At 46.6% G+C, this 18,273-nt stretch overlaps 1 protein-coding gene across 4 annotated transcripts in view; it reads right to left on the bottom strand.

The window, feature by feature from the left end:
• Positions 1-18,273, bottom strand: part of NF2 (NF2, moesin-ezrin-radixin like (MERLIN) tumor suppressor) — a 74,633-nt gene that overhangs the window by 26,829 nt on the left and 29,531 nt on the right. For all 4 annotated transcript variants that reach the window (XM_061385288.1, XM_061385291.1, XM_061385290.1 and 1 more), the window contains exons 3-7: positions 17,663-17,785; positions 14,837-14,920; positions 5,692-5,760; positions 4,638-4,720; positions 2,734-2,809 (exon numbers count right to left, since the gene is read on the bottom strand). In XM_061385288.1, coding sequence (XP_061241272.1) covers positions 2,734-2,809; positions 4,638-4,720; positions 5,692-5,760; positions 14,837-14,920; positions 17,663-17,785 — 435 coding nt within the window. The remainder of the gene's footprint in view (positions 1-2,733; positions 2,810-4,637; positions 4,721-5,691; positions 5,761-14,836; positions 14,921-17,662; positions 17,786-18,273) is intronic.

The following is an 18,273-nucleotide window of genomic DNA, read 5'->3' as shown; positions in this document are numbered from 1 at the left end:
TTACATGTGACAAGTTTCAACAGCTCCTGACAGAAATCACCACTGTCCTCGAACCTGGAGGGGCCTCCAGCCTTCTGCTCTGGGGCAAGGGAGGCCACATGAGACGGTTCTTACGACTGGTGTGTCCCATGGACGGGTCACTGGGGGCACCCGTCACCACCTCAGGTACCTTGCACCTTTGCCAGCAAGAGACAAAGTGTGAGTGTGCATGCTCAGTCCTAAGATGTGTCCAGCTCTTTGCAACCCCATGGATAGGAGCCCACCAGGCTCCTTTGTCCATGTTATTTTCCAGGCAAGAATACTCAAGTGGGTTGCCATTTCCTTCTCCAGGGGATCTTTCAACCCAGGGATCAAATCCACGACTCCTGCATTGGCAGGCGAGTCTACATCACTGAGCCTCCTGGGAAGTGTCAGCGGCTAAAACAGCGGTAATGGAAGTGTTGTTACTGCTAATTATATAGCCGGCTTATCACAGATGTAGAATAAAAACCTGTAGGGTTAAACACCCCTCATGTTAAAAGGAGAGGTGGTTGTACTACCAGAAAGAAAGTTCTACGAGCTGTGATCAGGTGGCCTTATTTTACTTGAAAATGCAGTTTCAATGTGATAAAGCAAGTTTGCTATAGTAAACTGTCCACTGGAATCCAGGCAGCGGGTGCACACAGGTCCTCACTCCAAAGTCTTCCAACTTCCCTGTATGTTGGAAATTTTTTATTGTAAGATACTGGGGAGAAAAAAATATCAAAATGAATTGAAAGTAAATTACACTCCAATAAAGCTGTTTGAAAATTGACAGGTTGCATGCAGGCTATGCCTCTAATGGTGGTCCAGCCAGCACCCAGCACCCCGGAGGGCGATGCCCTGGGCCCGCACGTTGCGGACCAGTGCGCACCTCCTCAGGTGTGGGTGTGGGCCCCTGCCCTGTGCAGTCTGGCCCTCGAACAGCGGTGGTGGCCAGCTCCCTGCGTCTGACTCCCTTGCTGACAACAAGGAATAGGAACCAAGACTCCAGGGCAGGAAAACAGGTCGGCAAGCAAAGGACATGCCCCAACTGTGAGGAGAAGTACCAAGTAACAGCAGGTGGAGGAGAAAATCTTTTTACTCCATCTAACACCCTGGAGTCAGGTGCGATCACCAAAGCGTGAGGGAGTCGTGAGCTCGTCTGCAGGGCTCTTAAAACCACTGCATTAACACAAGTGAGGCTTTGTGCTTTCAAAATCTACATTTTGGAAAACAAGATATTTCATTATGTTTCTAACTTAAATTTTTAGAGGGGGAAAAAAATGGATCCCACCCTCTTGTCTCCTATCATGATGATTCCAAGACTTTTAGAGAATAAACAGAGAGAGGCAAGGACTGAAGAGGCCCCTTTTAAATTGTTTCAAGCACACAGCTTCCTTAGATGATGGAGAAATTTTAGGAACGTTAATGCTAAGACACTAAAATACTCCTTACCCTCATCTGTCATGCAATATGAGACATACACGCACACGATAGTATAATGTAGTCTGACTGCTGCTGTAGAATTAGTGCCCCCAAAGAAACTGTTTTGTTTTTTTTTTTAAGAATTATAAAGATCTAGTTCTCTACAATGTAGGTGGTGGGGCAAGAGAAGCTGTATGGACAAAACCACAGAAATGTGTCAAATGAGTCTGCCCTTAAAGAAACCAAATGATCAGCAAATATGAATTGATAACATTTTACAAAACAACCTTCAGCATTATCATGGAAAACCTTTTAGGCATTTGTACACTGTACAAAATGACATGATTTGTCAGTGCACCTTATTTTATGCAAATGATCCATTAAAGATATGTATTTAGAAAACAAAGTAGAAAGCTATCCCGAGGGTATTTTAAATGTGTTTCAATTTACCTAAACGTAATACAAAATTTTGGAGAAGGAAATGGCAACCCACTCCAGTATTCTTGCCTGGGAAATTACATGCACAGAGGAGCCTGGCAGGCTACAGTCCATGGGGTCTCAAAGAGTAGGACATGACTTAGTGATTAAACAACAACAAATACAAAATTTATGGACACTCCAAAAAGGAAAGCAAGCCTTAACTGTAATGACTAAGGTGGCCCAGTGCGGATGGTTTTTTTTTAACTGTCTGCTCATTTACAGTTTGGAACTGGCTATGAAATAGGTCAGCAAATCGCATGAATTCTTTGGAAGGCACTGCATCCAGCAACAGAACCTTGGGAGAAAAATGCTCAGGGTGCTAAAACAAAAATTAAAAAAGATGCTCTGAGGGATGGACGGGGGGTTGAAAACAAACGCTTCTCCAGTGTACAAGCCACAGGTTCCCAGAGGACAGCGGAGTATTAATGGTCTGAGTAGAAAACCAATTAGCCTGCCAGGGAGAGTTCCCACCCAAACAAATCAGTAATCTCTAAAAGCAGCTTTACTCTCCTCGTGTCCTGAGGGGAGAAAGTATTTACAGGTGATCCCCGTGGGCCCGGATCTCACAGAGCCAGAAATAATCGAATGTTCCACCAGAGCATTCAGACGGGCCCCCCGAGGCTCCACCAACACTTCATTACCTAGCATCTAATTGAAGGCCCGGAATAGAAACGGAGGCGCTCGGACCCTCTTCCCTGCCTCTTCCCGTGTTGGCCACTGAGCCGGCCAAGTGTCTGCACCCTGGGACCAGGAAGGACCCGTTTTAGCAGTCTGCCCCTGACTCCGCCTCCCTCTACACCCCGGAAACTCGCAGGGGCTTCCACATACCCGGATTGTGAAGTAGTTCACGCCATACATCTCCAGGTCCTGAGCTATCTTTAAATACTCCATCTCCGCTTCGTCCCTGCGAAGAGAAGGAAAGACTCCGTCACTGGAGGGTGGCGGGCGCCAAGCTGAGCCTCGAACCCACGTGAAGACGTGAGCCCGCCAGCTCCCAGCCCGGCTCTGCCCAACCCTGAGTCTATTAACCACACTGAGGTCAGGCAGAACTTCCCATCCCCGTGAAAACCAGAGAACAGATTCATTAGCGTGTCTCTTGGCTTCAATTTCACGCTTTGCCCTTGGTAAACAGTGACACCCATCTCAAGTAATTAGAGATGAGCACGTGGTGTATCTGCTCCCTCAAATGGATCTGGATGTTCACAATTTTATTTCAGCTGTTGCTTTATCCAACTGCGTGATTTCTTCACCTAGAAGGTTTTGGTAACAAAGCATCTCTGTCTGCAAGCAACCTGAGAGCTCCCTTCCTGATCTCATTCCTTTGGGTGTTGCTGGAGGTCGGGGTGAGAGCAATCCAGGCTGTAGAACCCCAGCCAGGACGCCCATTTCTAAGTTATGAGTCAGACTTAAAGGCAGCTCCTGAAGTAGTGATGACTTGCAAAAAACTCTCAGACAGGTAGAGTGTTGAAACATCTTAAGTCTATGATCTGCCTTCTTCTCTTCTCCAATCTGAAAATGGCCTCAAATGAATTTTAAAAATTCAACCCCGAGGGGACACCGTGGTGACAAACTGAAGTAACTTGAAATCACATATGTATTGTTGATGTACCATTGTTCGGAAGATTGTTTAATGTTATTCATAACAACAAAAACCAGGAAACAACCCAGCAATCTAAATGCTTGTCAACAGCGGGGTGGATAAATGGTGTGTGGGCTATTAACACAGTGGAATACTACATAGCAATGAAAAAGAAAGGGGGGCCACCGCTACAGGCCACAAGCCCAAATCATACAACACCCTGAGTAAAAGAAGTTTACACCCAGATAACAGAAACTGATCGAACTTACATAATCTTTAAAACTGACCACACTAACCCATGGAGTCGGGTGTAGGAGACTGGTCAGCTCTGGGGAGGAATGAAGGGGGATCATCTGGTGTTTTCACTTGGTAGGAGTCCATCAAGTGTTACATTTATGACTTGTCCACTTTCTGGTACACTTTTTTTAAGAGTTAAAAAAAAAATGTCATAGGAAGTTGGTTTGAAAAACAGGAAAAAAAATATGTTAAAGGCTAAGGAGAAGATGATTAATTTCCAAAGTGATTGGGGAAAAGCTAACGATACTTGAGATACAAAATTTCACCTCTGAGATCACAAAAGTTAGATTGGTAATTGTTGGGGATTGGATGGGGAAGGGAGGTGGGGCCCTTTCACACTCTGCCCACGGGCATGTAAAAAGGTACAGTCTTTTTGCAGGACGATTTGGGAGGCACCTTTTGAGACACAAAACGCTCACCTCCTTTGACTCAGCAACTCTTTTTCTTCTGAAGGATGTCTCCTCAGAACGACTCATACAAGTATATCATGATGTAAGATTGTATACTGCAGAACATTCTGTGAAACTGAGACCTACAGCTACTCCAAACGCCATCAGTCAAGGAATGGACGCAAAAGCTACGGGGCACGCACACAACAGGAATCTTAAAAGGGACCTAAATGAGCTCTGGATGCGGCAGGTCTGCACATCCCGACAGGCGGGAGTGCCCACGCCTCCACGCGATAGCAAAGGGACACACACAATGCCGGAGCCCGGAGCGGCTGCCAGCGCTCCCTTTTCCTTTTGTGTACTCCGGTACTGCATTTTGTTCAACAAGCACGTCCCAGTTTTGCAGTTCCTTAAAAAAGGAAAAAGAGGCCCACGGGGAAACGTCCATCAGCGAGGAGCAGCCTCACCTGGCTCGGCCTCGGTGCTCCGCGTACCAGGCTGTGATCCTCTCCTCCCACATTTCCGGAGTCATCTGATACAGATTTATTACCTGGCGGGGAAGAGAGCAAAACAGAAAACCCACACACAAAGGAAGTTTGAGTACTGTGTGCCTTTTTGATAATTACGCATCATTTTTACAAAATAGCAAGGCATGTGTATGTGTGTGTGTGTGTTAGCCGCTCAGTTGTGTCTGACCCCTTGTGACCCCATGGACTGTAGCCCTCCAGGCTCCTCTGTCCATGAAATTCTCCAGGCAAGGATACTGGAGTGGGTAGCTATTCCCTTCTCCTGGGGATCTTCCCCACTCAGAGACTGAACCTGGGTTTCCCACATCACAGGCAGATTCTTTACCATCTGGGCCACGAGGGGAGCCCCAGAAGCAGCATACAGGGGGCCAGTCACAAGCAGAGGTGGGTGAGTAAATGAGCATCGTTCAACTTGAGTCACAACTCAGAAGGCTGCACCATTCCTTGGGCTGGCAGTGGCCCCTCTCTCCTGGGCCGTCCAGCCCAGAGGCAGGACCTTGCTCATTAGCAGGACTCCCTGGCCTGAGAGCTGCCTTTGACTCTTACAGAAGCCATCAGGGGCGCAGGTCAAACCAGGGGAAAGGGGGGAGCAGGCCTTTATCACACACGACAGCTGAGTGGAGCTAGAGAATCAGAAGTGGCTAAAGAGAGGGCAGGCCTGCTTCTGTGGATAATCAGCCAGACCAAAGACACCAGGGATTAAAAGCTATAGCACCCACCCATCCACCTGCCCCCTGCAGCTACAAACAGCTCACTTTGCTGGGCTGAACTCAGGTTGCTCCATACCGCTCCCTGGGAACCAGTGTTGCTCACCCACCTCTAAACAAAGGACCAACTACAGGCCAAGCCTGTCCTGACAACCCCAAAGGAATTCCACAAATCTTTACTCAAGACTGATAACAAAACATTCATGAAAACGTTCTCGATACAGCCATCGTGTATTCCTGCAGGTCCTTCGGTTATGTCTTCCCAAACAGGAAATTTGACATCTTACCCTTTTTGGAAGCAATTCCTCTTGGGCCAGAAATCCCCGCTTGTGAACAGAGGGGTCATAGTCGCCGTACTGGAAGGAGAAGAGAAGGTGAACGAGAGATTGAGATTCTAGAGACAACTGCATTTCTGAACAGGTCGACTCGGCCTCCGTCCCCCCAGCTCCCGGGAAGCAATGCAATTCCGATGACACGTCAAGATTTCAACCCTGCTAGTTTGTTATCCTCGGATGAAGATACGAAGCTGATTATATCTGTGAACAGAGTCGCATAATCCCATACGGGATGGATGGGTGATGTGCTAATAAGAATGTGACATTTGTAGAGAAATGTGGCTACATTTTCTAACTCCTGAAGGAAGCCACTGCTACCAAAACATTAGGTTTTGAAAAGAGACAACACAACTGGGTGTGAGATATGATTAGCATCGGGTGGTAAGAGTCTTACCTACACATACTTCTAAGTGGCTGGTAATTGGAGCCAAGTGCTAGGTGGGAGCTGGGGACAGTGCTGGCAATATTTTTAACAGCTTTCATTCAAGGCTCTGAAAATGCTTTGGAAAAATCTGATGCCAACACTGTCATCCTTACTGTACAGACAAAAACAAAACAAAACAAAAAAACAAATAAAAGGTTAACTGATTTTCCTAAATTTGCAGAGAGAATCAGTACTGCTACTGCTAAGTCACTTCAGTCGTGTCTGACTCTGTGCGACCCCATAGACGACAGCCCACCAGGCTCCCCCGTCCCTGGGATTCTCCAGGCAAGAACACTGGAGTGGGTTGCCATGTCCTTCTCCAATGCATGAAAGTGAAAAGTGAAAGTGAAGTCGCTCAGTCGTGTCTCTTAGCGACCCCACTGACTGCAGCCTACCAGGCTCCTCCATCCATGGGATTTTCCAGGCAAGAGTACTGGAGTGGGGTGCCATTGCCTTCTCCGAGAGAATCACTAGGAGGGCCAGAAATAGGCCCTGCATTTTCATGTACCCACAGGGGACAATAACTTGGAACTTCCTGATTTCAAACAATTATCTCTTTCTTTCCTAGAAAGTTAGTCTGACCAGGAAATAATCAGAAATGAAGGAGTTTTTTAAAAAAAGAAACTAACCATAAAATATATAGAACATCAAACCCTGTCTTTTGTCAATTAGTATTCAGTGGTTTACCTCTTGATCCAAAACAACAAAGCTCAGTGTTTTAGTATATTCTTCTATAAACATTTATGCTTTTCACTACCAACACTGGCAAAAAAAAAAAAAAAAGTTTGGCTCTTGGTTCTACATCCCACCAAACTGGATCAGGACATGGTCCACCCCTCTCTTTCCAAGAATCTCAAGTTTAGATTTCTGGTGTGTTTTTCAATGGACACTCATGGGATTGAAAAAAGATGTTTCTCATCAACTGGAAAACATGTCTTCGTCCCATATCACTCTTCTGTAGAAGCCCCAAGGATCAATATCTCTTAGGAATCTCATAATCATTGTGCAAATAGCAGAATTGTACTATATTGTTTTTTCAGTTTAAAAAAATTCAATCTCAGCTTCTTCCCTTCTTAGCAGTGACCTTGGACATTTTGTGCTCCAGTTTTCTCATCTGTAAAATGGGGATAAAACCAGTACATATCTTACAGGACTCCCCCGGGGGATCAAATGGAATACCCATATATTTTTTTTTTAAACTATAACTAACACACAGCATTCAATACAATCTGATGTCAAAAGATAAAAACTCAGCTCATGCCACCTCTCCAAGCCTGCTTCCAAATTGTCAAAGGAGAGCGTTTGTCTTGGAGGGTTCTGAAGGGGCGCTCTGGACTGTCCCGAGGCCTTGAGTGGGGAACCCTGTCTCTAAAGCTCAGCTTCTCTGTCTGGAAAGCAAGGGTCGGAATAGTGCCTGTCTCCTGGGGTGTGTGTGCATGTGAGTGCGTGCGTGTGCGTGTGTGCGTGCGTGTGTGTGCGCGTGCGCGTGCGTGTGCGTGTGTGACAGGGATGAAGAGCCAGGGAAGCATTCTGCACGGTGCCCGGCTCATAAGGCGTCAGGTGTCACTGTCGTGCCCTGTGTTATTTATAAAGACGCTGGTCACTCTTGGCTTCTCTAATTTTTGGAGGGACAGAATGATAAACAAAGCCCTCGCTGCACTTGCATGCCTCTCTGAGTGCTTCTGCAAACAGATATGCAAAGTGAGAGCTGTAAATTCAGGTTCCAAAGGCTTGCGAGAGTAATGACCCACATTATCATACTGAGCTCCCAGCTACGGCACTGATCAAATGATCAAACGTTACATCCGAGCACCAGGGAGGTGGCAGGGACGCTGCTGAAGGAACTTCTCCCCTGGACTAATTCCACTTCGGACATTAAAGCCACTTTGAGGTATGGGTCTGCTCTTAAATGTCTTTAAAACAAACCAAAAGAAGAAGATCCTCAAGTTGTGGTAGCTGGTGAACATAAAGGAGAGTCACACCACCCCATGGATGCAGATGGCTGTTCCCCTGTCTTTCATGTACAGAGGCTCCCTGATAAAACAAGGAGTGAATCTGCTGGGAAGCTATAATGAGGCTTGGGTTTCAGGCCTCTGCACCTGCATGGGCCTTGACCTAATTTTATATTCATAATATGGTGTTCTTGCATTAAAAGAACCCCCTAAATTATAGAAGCTTCTGGCCCCACAAAACCTGGGTCCACCCCTGATATAAACCAATGGAATTTAAATTCAAGAAGGGAGTTCACCAGCCTCCTGGGAGGAAAAGCAAGCAGAACAGCAGAGGTATTCTAGGCTCCAAGGGGAGATGATGGGTGGCTGGCCGTTCAGTGAATTTTAAAGACATGTCAAGAGGTGGTGTCAGGTGGGCGTAAAAACCTAAGCGCAGGGTAGACAGCACACGCGGGGAAGACCCAGGACGCCCGGGGTGATGTTGTCCATGCTTAGGGCAGGGAGAGAAGGATTGGTTCACGTTGAGACCAAATTAAACTTTAAGAAACCAATTTGCCAGTGAATGATGAGGGAAGTCAAGAGTTTAATGATATGTGGATCTTTGCATCTTAAACTTCTCTCTCAGAAGCTCTCCGTTTTCATTAGTTTTACTTTACCACTTCTGGCCACTTGTGAGAAGTTTAGAGGTTTGAGGTAGCCTCCTGGCCCCCATCCCCGACTTCAGAGTTTAAAAAGAAAATGTCTCTGTTGCTATAAATAGCATGTCTCCATCCCTAATGTATGGTTTAAAGAGAGTCTGAAGGTATCCGCTTTTCACTGGGGTAAATTGCAACACGTTTATTCACAATAAAAGAAATGAGAAAAAAAGAAAGTAGTCTACCTTTTATAGGACTCTCAGAGTCACTTGTTGAACAGAAACCCATACTTTCCTCTGCTTCTATATGTGAAAAATGAGACCAAGCGCTCTGAACAGGATTTCACAAAACACAAAGGTCTAATCGATACATATATAGAATAAGTAGTCAGATCCCTACAACACACCAGTCACTAAGTTCCGGATGGATTAAAGACTTAAACTTATAAACAAAAATCCATAAAAACATCAGGATAAAATATTGAAGAACATGTGTATATTAAGGTTGATGAAATCATTTGAAATCAAAAGTCACTTAAAACATAAAAAGAAAAGGACAAGACTGACATGTAAAAAAAGACAAAAGATTAATATTCATAATATATGGAGCTCCTGTAAATCACCTGCTGTTCAGTTGCTCAGTCGTGTCTGACTCTTTGCCACCCCATAGACTGCAGCACACCAGGCTTCCCTGTCCTTCACTATCTCCTGGAGTTTGCTCAAAGTCATGTCCATCGAGTTGATGACTTAGAAACCAAACAACAACAAATCCCTGTGCTATATGGTACAACCTTGTTGTTTCAGCTCAGTCCAGTCGCTCAGTCGTGTCCGACTCTTTGCGACCCCATGGACTGCAGCATGTCAGGCTTCCCTGTCCATCACCAACTCCTGGACCTTGCTCAAACTCATCTCCATCAATTCAGTGATGCCATCCAACCATCTCATCCTCTGTTGTCTCCTTCTCCTCCTGCTTTCAATCTTTCCCAGCATCACGGTCTTTTTCAATGAGTCAGTTCTTCGCATCAGGTGGCCAAAGTATTGGAGCTTCAGCATCAGTCCTTCCAATGAATATTCAGGACTGATTTCCTTTAGGATTGACTGATTTGATATCCTTGCAGTCCAAGGGACTCACAAGAGTCATCTCCAACATCACAGTTCAAAAGCATCAATTCTTTGACAACTTCATGGGTTTGAAATATTTCCATGTGTGTGTGCCTGCTAAGTCACTTTGGTCATGTCTGACTCTTTGCGACCCTATGGACCATGGCCTGCCAGGCTCCTCTGTCCATGGGATTCTCCAGGCAAAAATATTGAAGTGGGTTGCCATGCTCTCCTTCAGGGAATCTTCCTGACCCAGAGATCAAACCCTGGGTTTTTAGGTCTTCTGCATTCCCAGGAGGGTTCTTTACCACCGGCGCCACATTTAATTCTTATTTTTCTTGGTTACTGGTGAGACTGAGCGTCTTTTTGTATTTACAGATTCTTCTCATGTTCTATAAACTGCCTGTTATTCATACCCTCTGCTCCCATTTTCCTGCTATCTTTTTTCTTAGAAACTTATGAGTTCTTTATATTCAAGGATGTGTCTGCAATTCTACTTCTAGAGATGTACCTTAAGGGGAAAAAGCTTTAGCACATGTACACAAGGAAGCATGTAAAGAGTTTTCAGTAAAACACTACTTATAATAGGGAAACAGCAGAAACTAAACCTACCTCATCCTCAGGAGGATGGAAAAATAAATTAGGCTTACTCATCAATGGCTACCATACAGCAGTTAGAATCAACCAACTACATCTACACGTCCAACATGACATATCTCAAAATCAACACTGAGAGAGAGAAAATACCCATTTGTAAAATGGTAAGTCCCTCCAAAAGGGAGATATGCAGAGGACAGCACCACTTACATCAAGTTTTGCCTTCTGAATATTTTTTTTCCTAGATATTATATTTCTTTCCTGTATATTTTTTATTTTTTTAAAATTTTACTATTATTTTGGCTGTGCTGGGTCTTCATTGCTGCCCACAGGCTTTCTCATGTGTCATGCTCAGTCGTGTCCAACTCTTTGCGACGCTGTGAACTGTAGCCCACCAGGCTCCTCCGTCCATGGGATTCTCCAGGCAAGAATACTGGAGTGGGTTGCCATTTCCTTCTCCAGGGGATCTTCCCAACCCAGGGATCGAACCCAGGTCCCCCACATTGCAGGCAGACACTTTAACCTCTGAGCCACCAGGGAAGCCTAGTTGCAGCAAATGGGGGCTACTCTCCAGTTGTGACACACGGGCTTCTCGTTGCGGTGGCTTCTCTTGTTGAGAAGCACAGGTTCTAGGCAGGTTCTAGGCATAAGGGCTTCGTTAGTTGTGGCCTGAAGGGCTCGAGAGCTCAGGCTCAGTAACTGTGGCACACCCGCCCAACTGTTCCTTGGTATGTGGAATCCTGCCAGACCACAGATTGAACCCGTGTTCCCTGTACTGGCAGATGGACTCTCCGCCACTGGGCCACCAAGGAAGTCCTTTTTACCTGGATATTTTAAAGTCAGTCTCCTCCCATCCAGCTGACCACTGCCCAAGGCGTGAATCCCACAGTCTTGTCTGGATGACCACCGCAGCCTTCTACCGGGTCTCCTTGCTTCCAGACTGGTATTCCTCCATTCTGTCCTTCACACAGCCACCAAAGGATCTGTCTAAAATATAAACCCTTCCCCGGCTCTGCATCACCCACAGGATGAAGTTAAGACTCTATGATCTGCTCCCAGCAGACCTCTCCAGCCTCAACTCTTACACTCGCTCTCCCTACACTTTACAGACACCCAACTTCTGAGTTGCTTTTGGTGCTCTGCCCGACTGGCATCGGAGCGCACTAAGAAACAACAAGCCTCCTCTCCCCCCCACCAGCCCTTCCTCTCTCCGAGCACTAGGAATCTGCTGGCCAGCCCTGCAAGACTGGGGAATTATATACCATTCCCTCTCCAAGTCATTTTTAATAAGAACACATTTTCAAACTGTCAATATGAAATCCAACAGGTGGCTTAAAACATTGCAAGATGGTTTGGTATGTCACATGACTAGGCCAAAAGAAAAAAAAAACAGCCCATATTTTTAATTGAAATATAACCTAAACTTCAACTATGAAATATGGTTCTTGTTAACTGAACCATGTGATTAATATTTGTACTTATGCTTTAAGGGTAGTTGTTTATGCTTTAGAATGAACTGTGTCGATATCAGCTGAACAGCTGAAACACTGTAATGAACACACTGGTGCGTAATTACGTCCCAAGTGTTAACGCACTCAAATTCACTTTCCGCACCACACTTCTACAGTTCCTGTCTGTCTCAGAAAGGTTGTGAAGAGAAGAAATGGAATATAATGGAAGAAACGGGTACAATTTATTGAAAAGTTTGCAGGGGTGTGACCATATAAATGAACCTGGGATTTAGTGAAAGGGGTGGTACCAGTGTGGCACCCAGAGACCCCTCTCCTGGTATGAGCAAAAGCTAAGTGAGGCAATCAGACTCGAGGGTTCTCATCCTGGCTCCATTCTCTAGCTCCCTTTTCCTTCAAATCCTGTCCACCAGGCAGTGAGCTACAGAGGGACTTCCCTGGTAGACCAGTGGTAAGACTTTGCCTTCCAATGCAGGGGGCATGGGTTTGATCCCTGCTCAGCGAGCTAAGATACCACATGCCTCTTGGGCAAAAAAAATAAATAAAAAACAGAACATAAACAACAGAAGCAGTACTGTAACAAATTCAATAAAGACTTTAAAAATGGTATACACATTAAAAAAAAAAAACTCAAAAAAATAGTGGGCTATAAATTCCAATTAAAACAGAATTAACATCAAGTATTGTGAGACAAATTATTAACCTTTCTTGATCCTTAGCTTCCGGAAAAGACTCCTCTGAGGAACCTCAAGAAATATTCATGTTATAACACTGTGACGTATAAGACCAGATCAGCGTTACAACCAGAGGCACCCTATTCATATCAACAGCTGTTCTAGAAACTGGAAGTATGGTCCAATAATCCTTAGCTTCCCAGACGCAGACTCCAAGCCATAGATCACCTTTGTTTGGACGATTGTGACAATTCACACCGGGAAAAACAGCTAGAACACGCTTCTCCATATGAACCACACATGCTGTCTGTGCATCACTTTCATCTCTAAATTAGGAGGATCCAAATCAGGAGGGCTTTCCTAGAGTGAAACCTGTTTAAGCAAACATCTGCTGGCTCCCTGAAAAGTTATTTTTTTTCCACAAGTGGCCTTTGAATCTGGGGGCTCCCTCAATTTGTACAAAGACAGTGTGGCCTTTGAGAACTGAAGTCCTTCAGAGGGAGGTGGTATCCTTGGGAGCCTGGGCATCCTCTTGGCTGGGGAGAAAGTAGGCGGGAGAGGAGCTCGGTTCCGGGCCAGGAAGTGCTCGGATTTAATGAAAGTGACAGCAACTGCTTCATCACTGTCAGGGCGCTACTGATTGAAAGGACACGTTTTTTCCCCTGTTATTAATATTCTTAATCAAAGCAGAAAAGGAAGCATATGTTTTAGTTGAATCCAGGCCCATTCTGTTTTCTCAATTACTCATTTGTCAGGGCAGCGGGACACGCAAGGCACAAGATGTAATCCCAAGGCTGTGGGTTCTGCCCTGAGCTTTACCCAAGGTTTCCCGAACGACCTTGAACAAACCGCTGAGGGCAGAGATGCTCGCTTCGTGTCTGTATCCATGACAGAGTCAACAGCCTCCTCTCCGGCCGGCAAATACTCAGCAAATACTAGACGAGTCATCCAGCGACCCCGGATGCTTCTGTTGGTGTGACGAACATGTACAGACCCCTTTCTCCTCCAAATGGTGAGCCAGTTTTTTTCCTTCCTGGCTTTGATCTGAAATTATCTTAAGCTCCCCTTAAAAAGTGGGCTAAGAAGTTGAGGGTCTTATTAATTTCTGGACCGTTTCAGGGAAATGGCTTTATGGAGACCTCTAATTAAAAAAGAAAAATGATAACCGAAAAGATTGTGCAAAATTACAAAGCTAACGAGAGTGACCCCGTTCTGAGGTCATCTTCCCACGCTGCAGTGAAAGGGGCAGCGAAGGGACGAAGGGCAAAAGGCAGGTAGGGGGAGCGATGGGGAAGGGACAGGGCGTTTGGGATGGACGTGCATCCACGATCCGCTGCATTTTAAATGGATAACCAAGAAGGTCCTGGTGTGCACAGCAAGGAGCTCTACCCAGTGTCAACAGGCAGCCTCGATGGAGGGGAGTTTGGGGGAGAATGGACACGTGTGTATGCATGCCTGAGTCCCTTTGCGTTTCAGGTATCCACCTGAAACTATCACAATGTTGTTAATTAGCTATACTCCAAGGTAAGTTAAAAAGCGAAAAAACAAAAGAGCAAGTGGCATGTGACTAAAGCAGGAAACCTGAGGGGCATGAAGCATCCTGGGTAGACCCTACGGTTCATCTTACAAAAACAGAGCGGATAGGAACACTGCTCTCTGCCCCACCATTCCCAAACTGCAGCCATTTCTCTGAAAGACTCTCAGGTCACCAGACAGCTCCGCTGGGCTCAGTGGGCCCGAGGGCCGGCAGTGCCCACCATAAGCAGAGCCAGCACACCCGTCGGGGGGCATGAAACGAACATTCTCTAGGGTGTGGTCCCGTCACACAGGGTTGCTGGTCCTCAGAAGATGAGTTTGCAGTGAGGACCTGAGCCTTTCTGACCTCAAGGCCACGTCTGGCCAAAACTGGAGATGATAAACTCATTTTTCCCAGTTAATGAAAAGAGAGGTTGGCGCGGTGAATATAATTAACCACATGTGCAAACAGGATTACATAGAAAATCCATCAAGCTGTACACTTATCATTGGTAGGCGCGCGCGCACACACACACACACACACACACACACTAAGATGGTACCGAAGCGGGACAGAGAGAGTGGTCCCCAAGCCCACACGTCCCAGAGCATCCCGCTTTCCAGGGCAAGTCTCTCTGAAGCCCACAGAGTCCAGAGAAGTGGATGTCTGGCATGATCCCGTGACATGCATTAACACTCAGAAAGAATGCCTGTGTCTTCTCTGAGCCTACCTTGGCCTGGACGGCGTAAGAAGCCAGGAGCACAGACGCCTCCGGAGGGCAGTAGATCTTTTCATCCAAGATCTGCTTCTTCACCTGCAGGGGGTGAAAGGGGAGGTGCGACAATGTGCGAGCGGAGGGGAGCCGTGAGGGCGGCTCGCAGCCGGTGCCGCAGAGTGTTCTAACGAGCCCTGCCACACCTGCCTGCTAATGATTTTCTGACAAAGGGTATGATTTTTTAATTTTTTTTAATGCTGCTGACAAGTTGGGAGTTCAGCCCTGAGAAGTTACTGGTAAGATGGCTAGGCATTAAAAAAAAAAAAATCCATATCTTATCTCTTCTGTTCATGATCAAATGCTGAAGAAGAAAACAATCTTTGTGGTGGTTAAGAAAGAGACTGACTGGGCTGTGACAGAGGAGAGCTGTGAACTTGAAGGGGTGTCAGGAACAGGCCAAGACTGCAGCCTTGGCCCCTGCTGAGCACACACACAACCAGACCAATGGAGTCTGTTTTTTGAAGTCTTAACACGAGCCCAAAGTCAGCGAGGCCACTGAGTTATGACTGCAGGGAGAAAACCATCGTTTTCAATATGCCTGCTCTAAGGAAAAAAGGAAGCAATAAAAGCTTGATCGATTAAACCTTTAAGTCCACGTGAGGTCCAGGAAATATAATTCTTAAGCCATAATGTTGAATTAACATATCTCATGGCATCTAATTTCTTAGCCTGGTGGAGTGGGGGGATGTTCCAGACAGAGAGGCAGGAGGGCCTCCTCAAGTGGGAGCAGGCTGAAATAAACACAACAGGAAAGCCAATTCTCCTTCACAGACGTCAACAGTCACCAGATTCATAAAAGTAGTAAATTTTGCCTTGCTCAGCCATGAGAGCACTCCAGCATTTCAGTGGAAGGGGAAATTGAGCCAAAGTCAAATGGAGAGTAGGCACTGCTTCCAAGAAAGCCATCTCTATAAGGCCGGGACGTTCTGGGGCCCAGAAGGTCATTGTGTGGCTTCATTTAAAGCACGGCAACTCTCTAACCCTCGGGTTTTTAAGCCACACTATAGAAAAGCTGGAGAAGGCAATGGCACCCCACTCCAGTACTCTTGCCTGGAAAATCCCATGGACGGAGGAGCCTGGTAGGCTGCAGTTCATGGGGTCATGGAGGGTCGGACATGACTGAGTGACTTCACTTTCACTTTTCACTTTCATGCATTGGAGAAGGAAATGGCAACCCACTAGTGTTCTTGCCTGGAGAATCCCAGGGATGGGGGAGCCTGGTGGGCTGCCGTCTATGGGGTTGCACAGAGTCAAACACGACTGAAGCGACTTAGCAGCAGCAGCAGCACAGAAAAGCTGAAAGGGCTTCCGTCTGGCATGAGAATGTTGTAGAGGGAATGTATATACATGTGTATATACACACACACTTTTTTGGGGGGGTAAACTTCGTTGTTTTGTTGTTCAGTTGCTAAACCATGTCTGACTCTTTGCGACCCCATGGACTGTAGCCCGCCAGGCTCCTCTGTCCCTGGGATTTCCCAGGCAAGAATACTGGAGTGGGTGGCCATTTCCTTCTCCAGGGGATCTTGCCCACCCAGGAATCAAACAAGCATCTCCTCCACCGGCAGGTGGATTCTTTACCACTGAGCCACCCAGAAAGCCCCGTAGGAGGACTGGGTGATAGCCTATATGCCTGCTTCTGGGAAAAGTTAGAGTGAAGTTGCTCAGCCGTGTCCGACTCTTTACGACCCCATGGACTGCAGCCTACCAGCCTCCTCTGTCCACGGGATTTTCCAGGCAACACTGCAGTGGGCTGCCATTTCCCTCTCCAGATCTCCCGGACCCAGCGACTGAACCTGGTCTCCTGCACTGCAGGCAGACGCTTCACTGTCCGAGCCCCCAGGGACTCATATAGCTAATGCCCCTGCAGGGTTTTTTCTGTCGCTGATCTCCCAGCGCCCGGCACCAACCACGAGGGACTTCCCTGGTGGTCTAGCAGTTAAGACTCTGAGCTTCCACTGCAGGGGGTATGGGTTCGACCCCTGGTTGGGGAACTAAGATGCTAAAGACCTCAAGATACAGCAAAAAAACAAACAAAAACTAACCCTGGAACTGGGGAAGCACTCTGCCCAAGCAGCAGGAACACAAACAAAACTAAGCGTTCTCACCCTCGCTCCTGTCCCCTGGCTGCCCCTCCAGGGGGCCAGCTCCAGCGGTCTCTGAACCTCCAATTATGGATCTCCTGATTTATTCAATTCAGTGGAACAGCAACTTACGGAATGGCCACCGTGCACTCAGTGAGCCTTGCCTTAAAGAGGCTCACAATCTTGGAGTGGAAAATAAATGGAAAATAAGACAACCCTGGACAAACAGTGGCTTGAAGCCTGATGAATCTCAAGTGTCGGTGGAATGCTGAAGTCCCACCTTCATGAGAGTGAATTTTGAACTTTTGGTAGAACTCCTTTTTGCAAGACTCTCTGTTCAGACTTCCAGGGCAACTACCTAGTACTTTTAAGTTAGTGGGGAAGAAAACGGGATCCCTCTCCAAAGAGATGGATCTAGTGAGGGAGCTGCTACCGGCATGGGTTCTTTCGCCATCACACTTCTGCAATTTCGTCTGATATCAATTCTCATCGCTCAAGCAGAGTTCTGTCCTGAAGCTTGTTTTTTCCTTACAGAACCAGAGGGACTGGCTTTCCAGAGGGAGAAAGAGTTTTCAGGACGTGGAGGCATGTGTGGTCAACACAGAGGGGTCAGTCCAGACTGCCTCTGTGGCCACGCCTCTGGGGGGTGGGTGGAGTGGGGGCTTTTAGGATCGGTGGGCAGCATGGAAAGGGGTACCTGCAGGAAGAATAAGTGTTGCGTGATCTCCTGAACCAGCTCTTCCTCGGCATTCTCAGGGTAAAATTTGGCCAGAAAGTGAAAGGTGACCGGCTCTTCCTTTGAGACATCATGATCCAGCACCTGTGGGATCGCAGAGCGAAAGGAAAACAAGCTAGGTTGGCCCCTGTCCCTCCCGGGGCCACCATCAAAGAACCTTCTGCAGGGAGTGTATAAACATTGTTCTCCCTTCTAAATTCGTCACATTCCCCAAGGGTTGTGATTCTACAGTTTGAAGCATTCACAGAGCCACCTATAACAGGAGGTGATGTTCACTCACATGGCGTCTCTGAACCAAATGAATCAATACCCCCAAGTGGTGAGTGGAGCTAAGAATATTAAGGCACCAATGTTTTCAAGGCTGCAGAGATAGCTAACAACTAGAAATTTATAACCTGAGGGTCTTGGGCACTATCCTTTACGGTAGGCTGAAGGTTTTTTAATCTTCTCAAGTCGTGGAATCTTCCTTTACTGTTTGGTCTGGCTGCCTACCTCCAGCATTTAAGTCCACAGTGGAATGGAGCTTAGAGATGATAAACTAGACCTCTGTCGAATCATCTCATCATTAACTG

This window comes from Bos javanicus, chromosome 17 (genome assembly GCF_032452875.1).
Source record: "Bos javanicus breed banteng chromosome 17, ARS-OSU_banteng_1.0, whole genome shotgun sequence".
Classification (NCBI taxonomy): Eukaryota; Metazoa; Chordata; class Mammalia; order Artiodactyla; family Bovidae; genus Bos; species Bos javanicus.
Note: the sequence above shows the minus strand (reverse complement) of the source record. Positions and strands in the feature narration are given on the sequence as shown.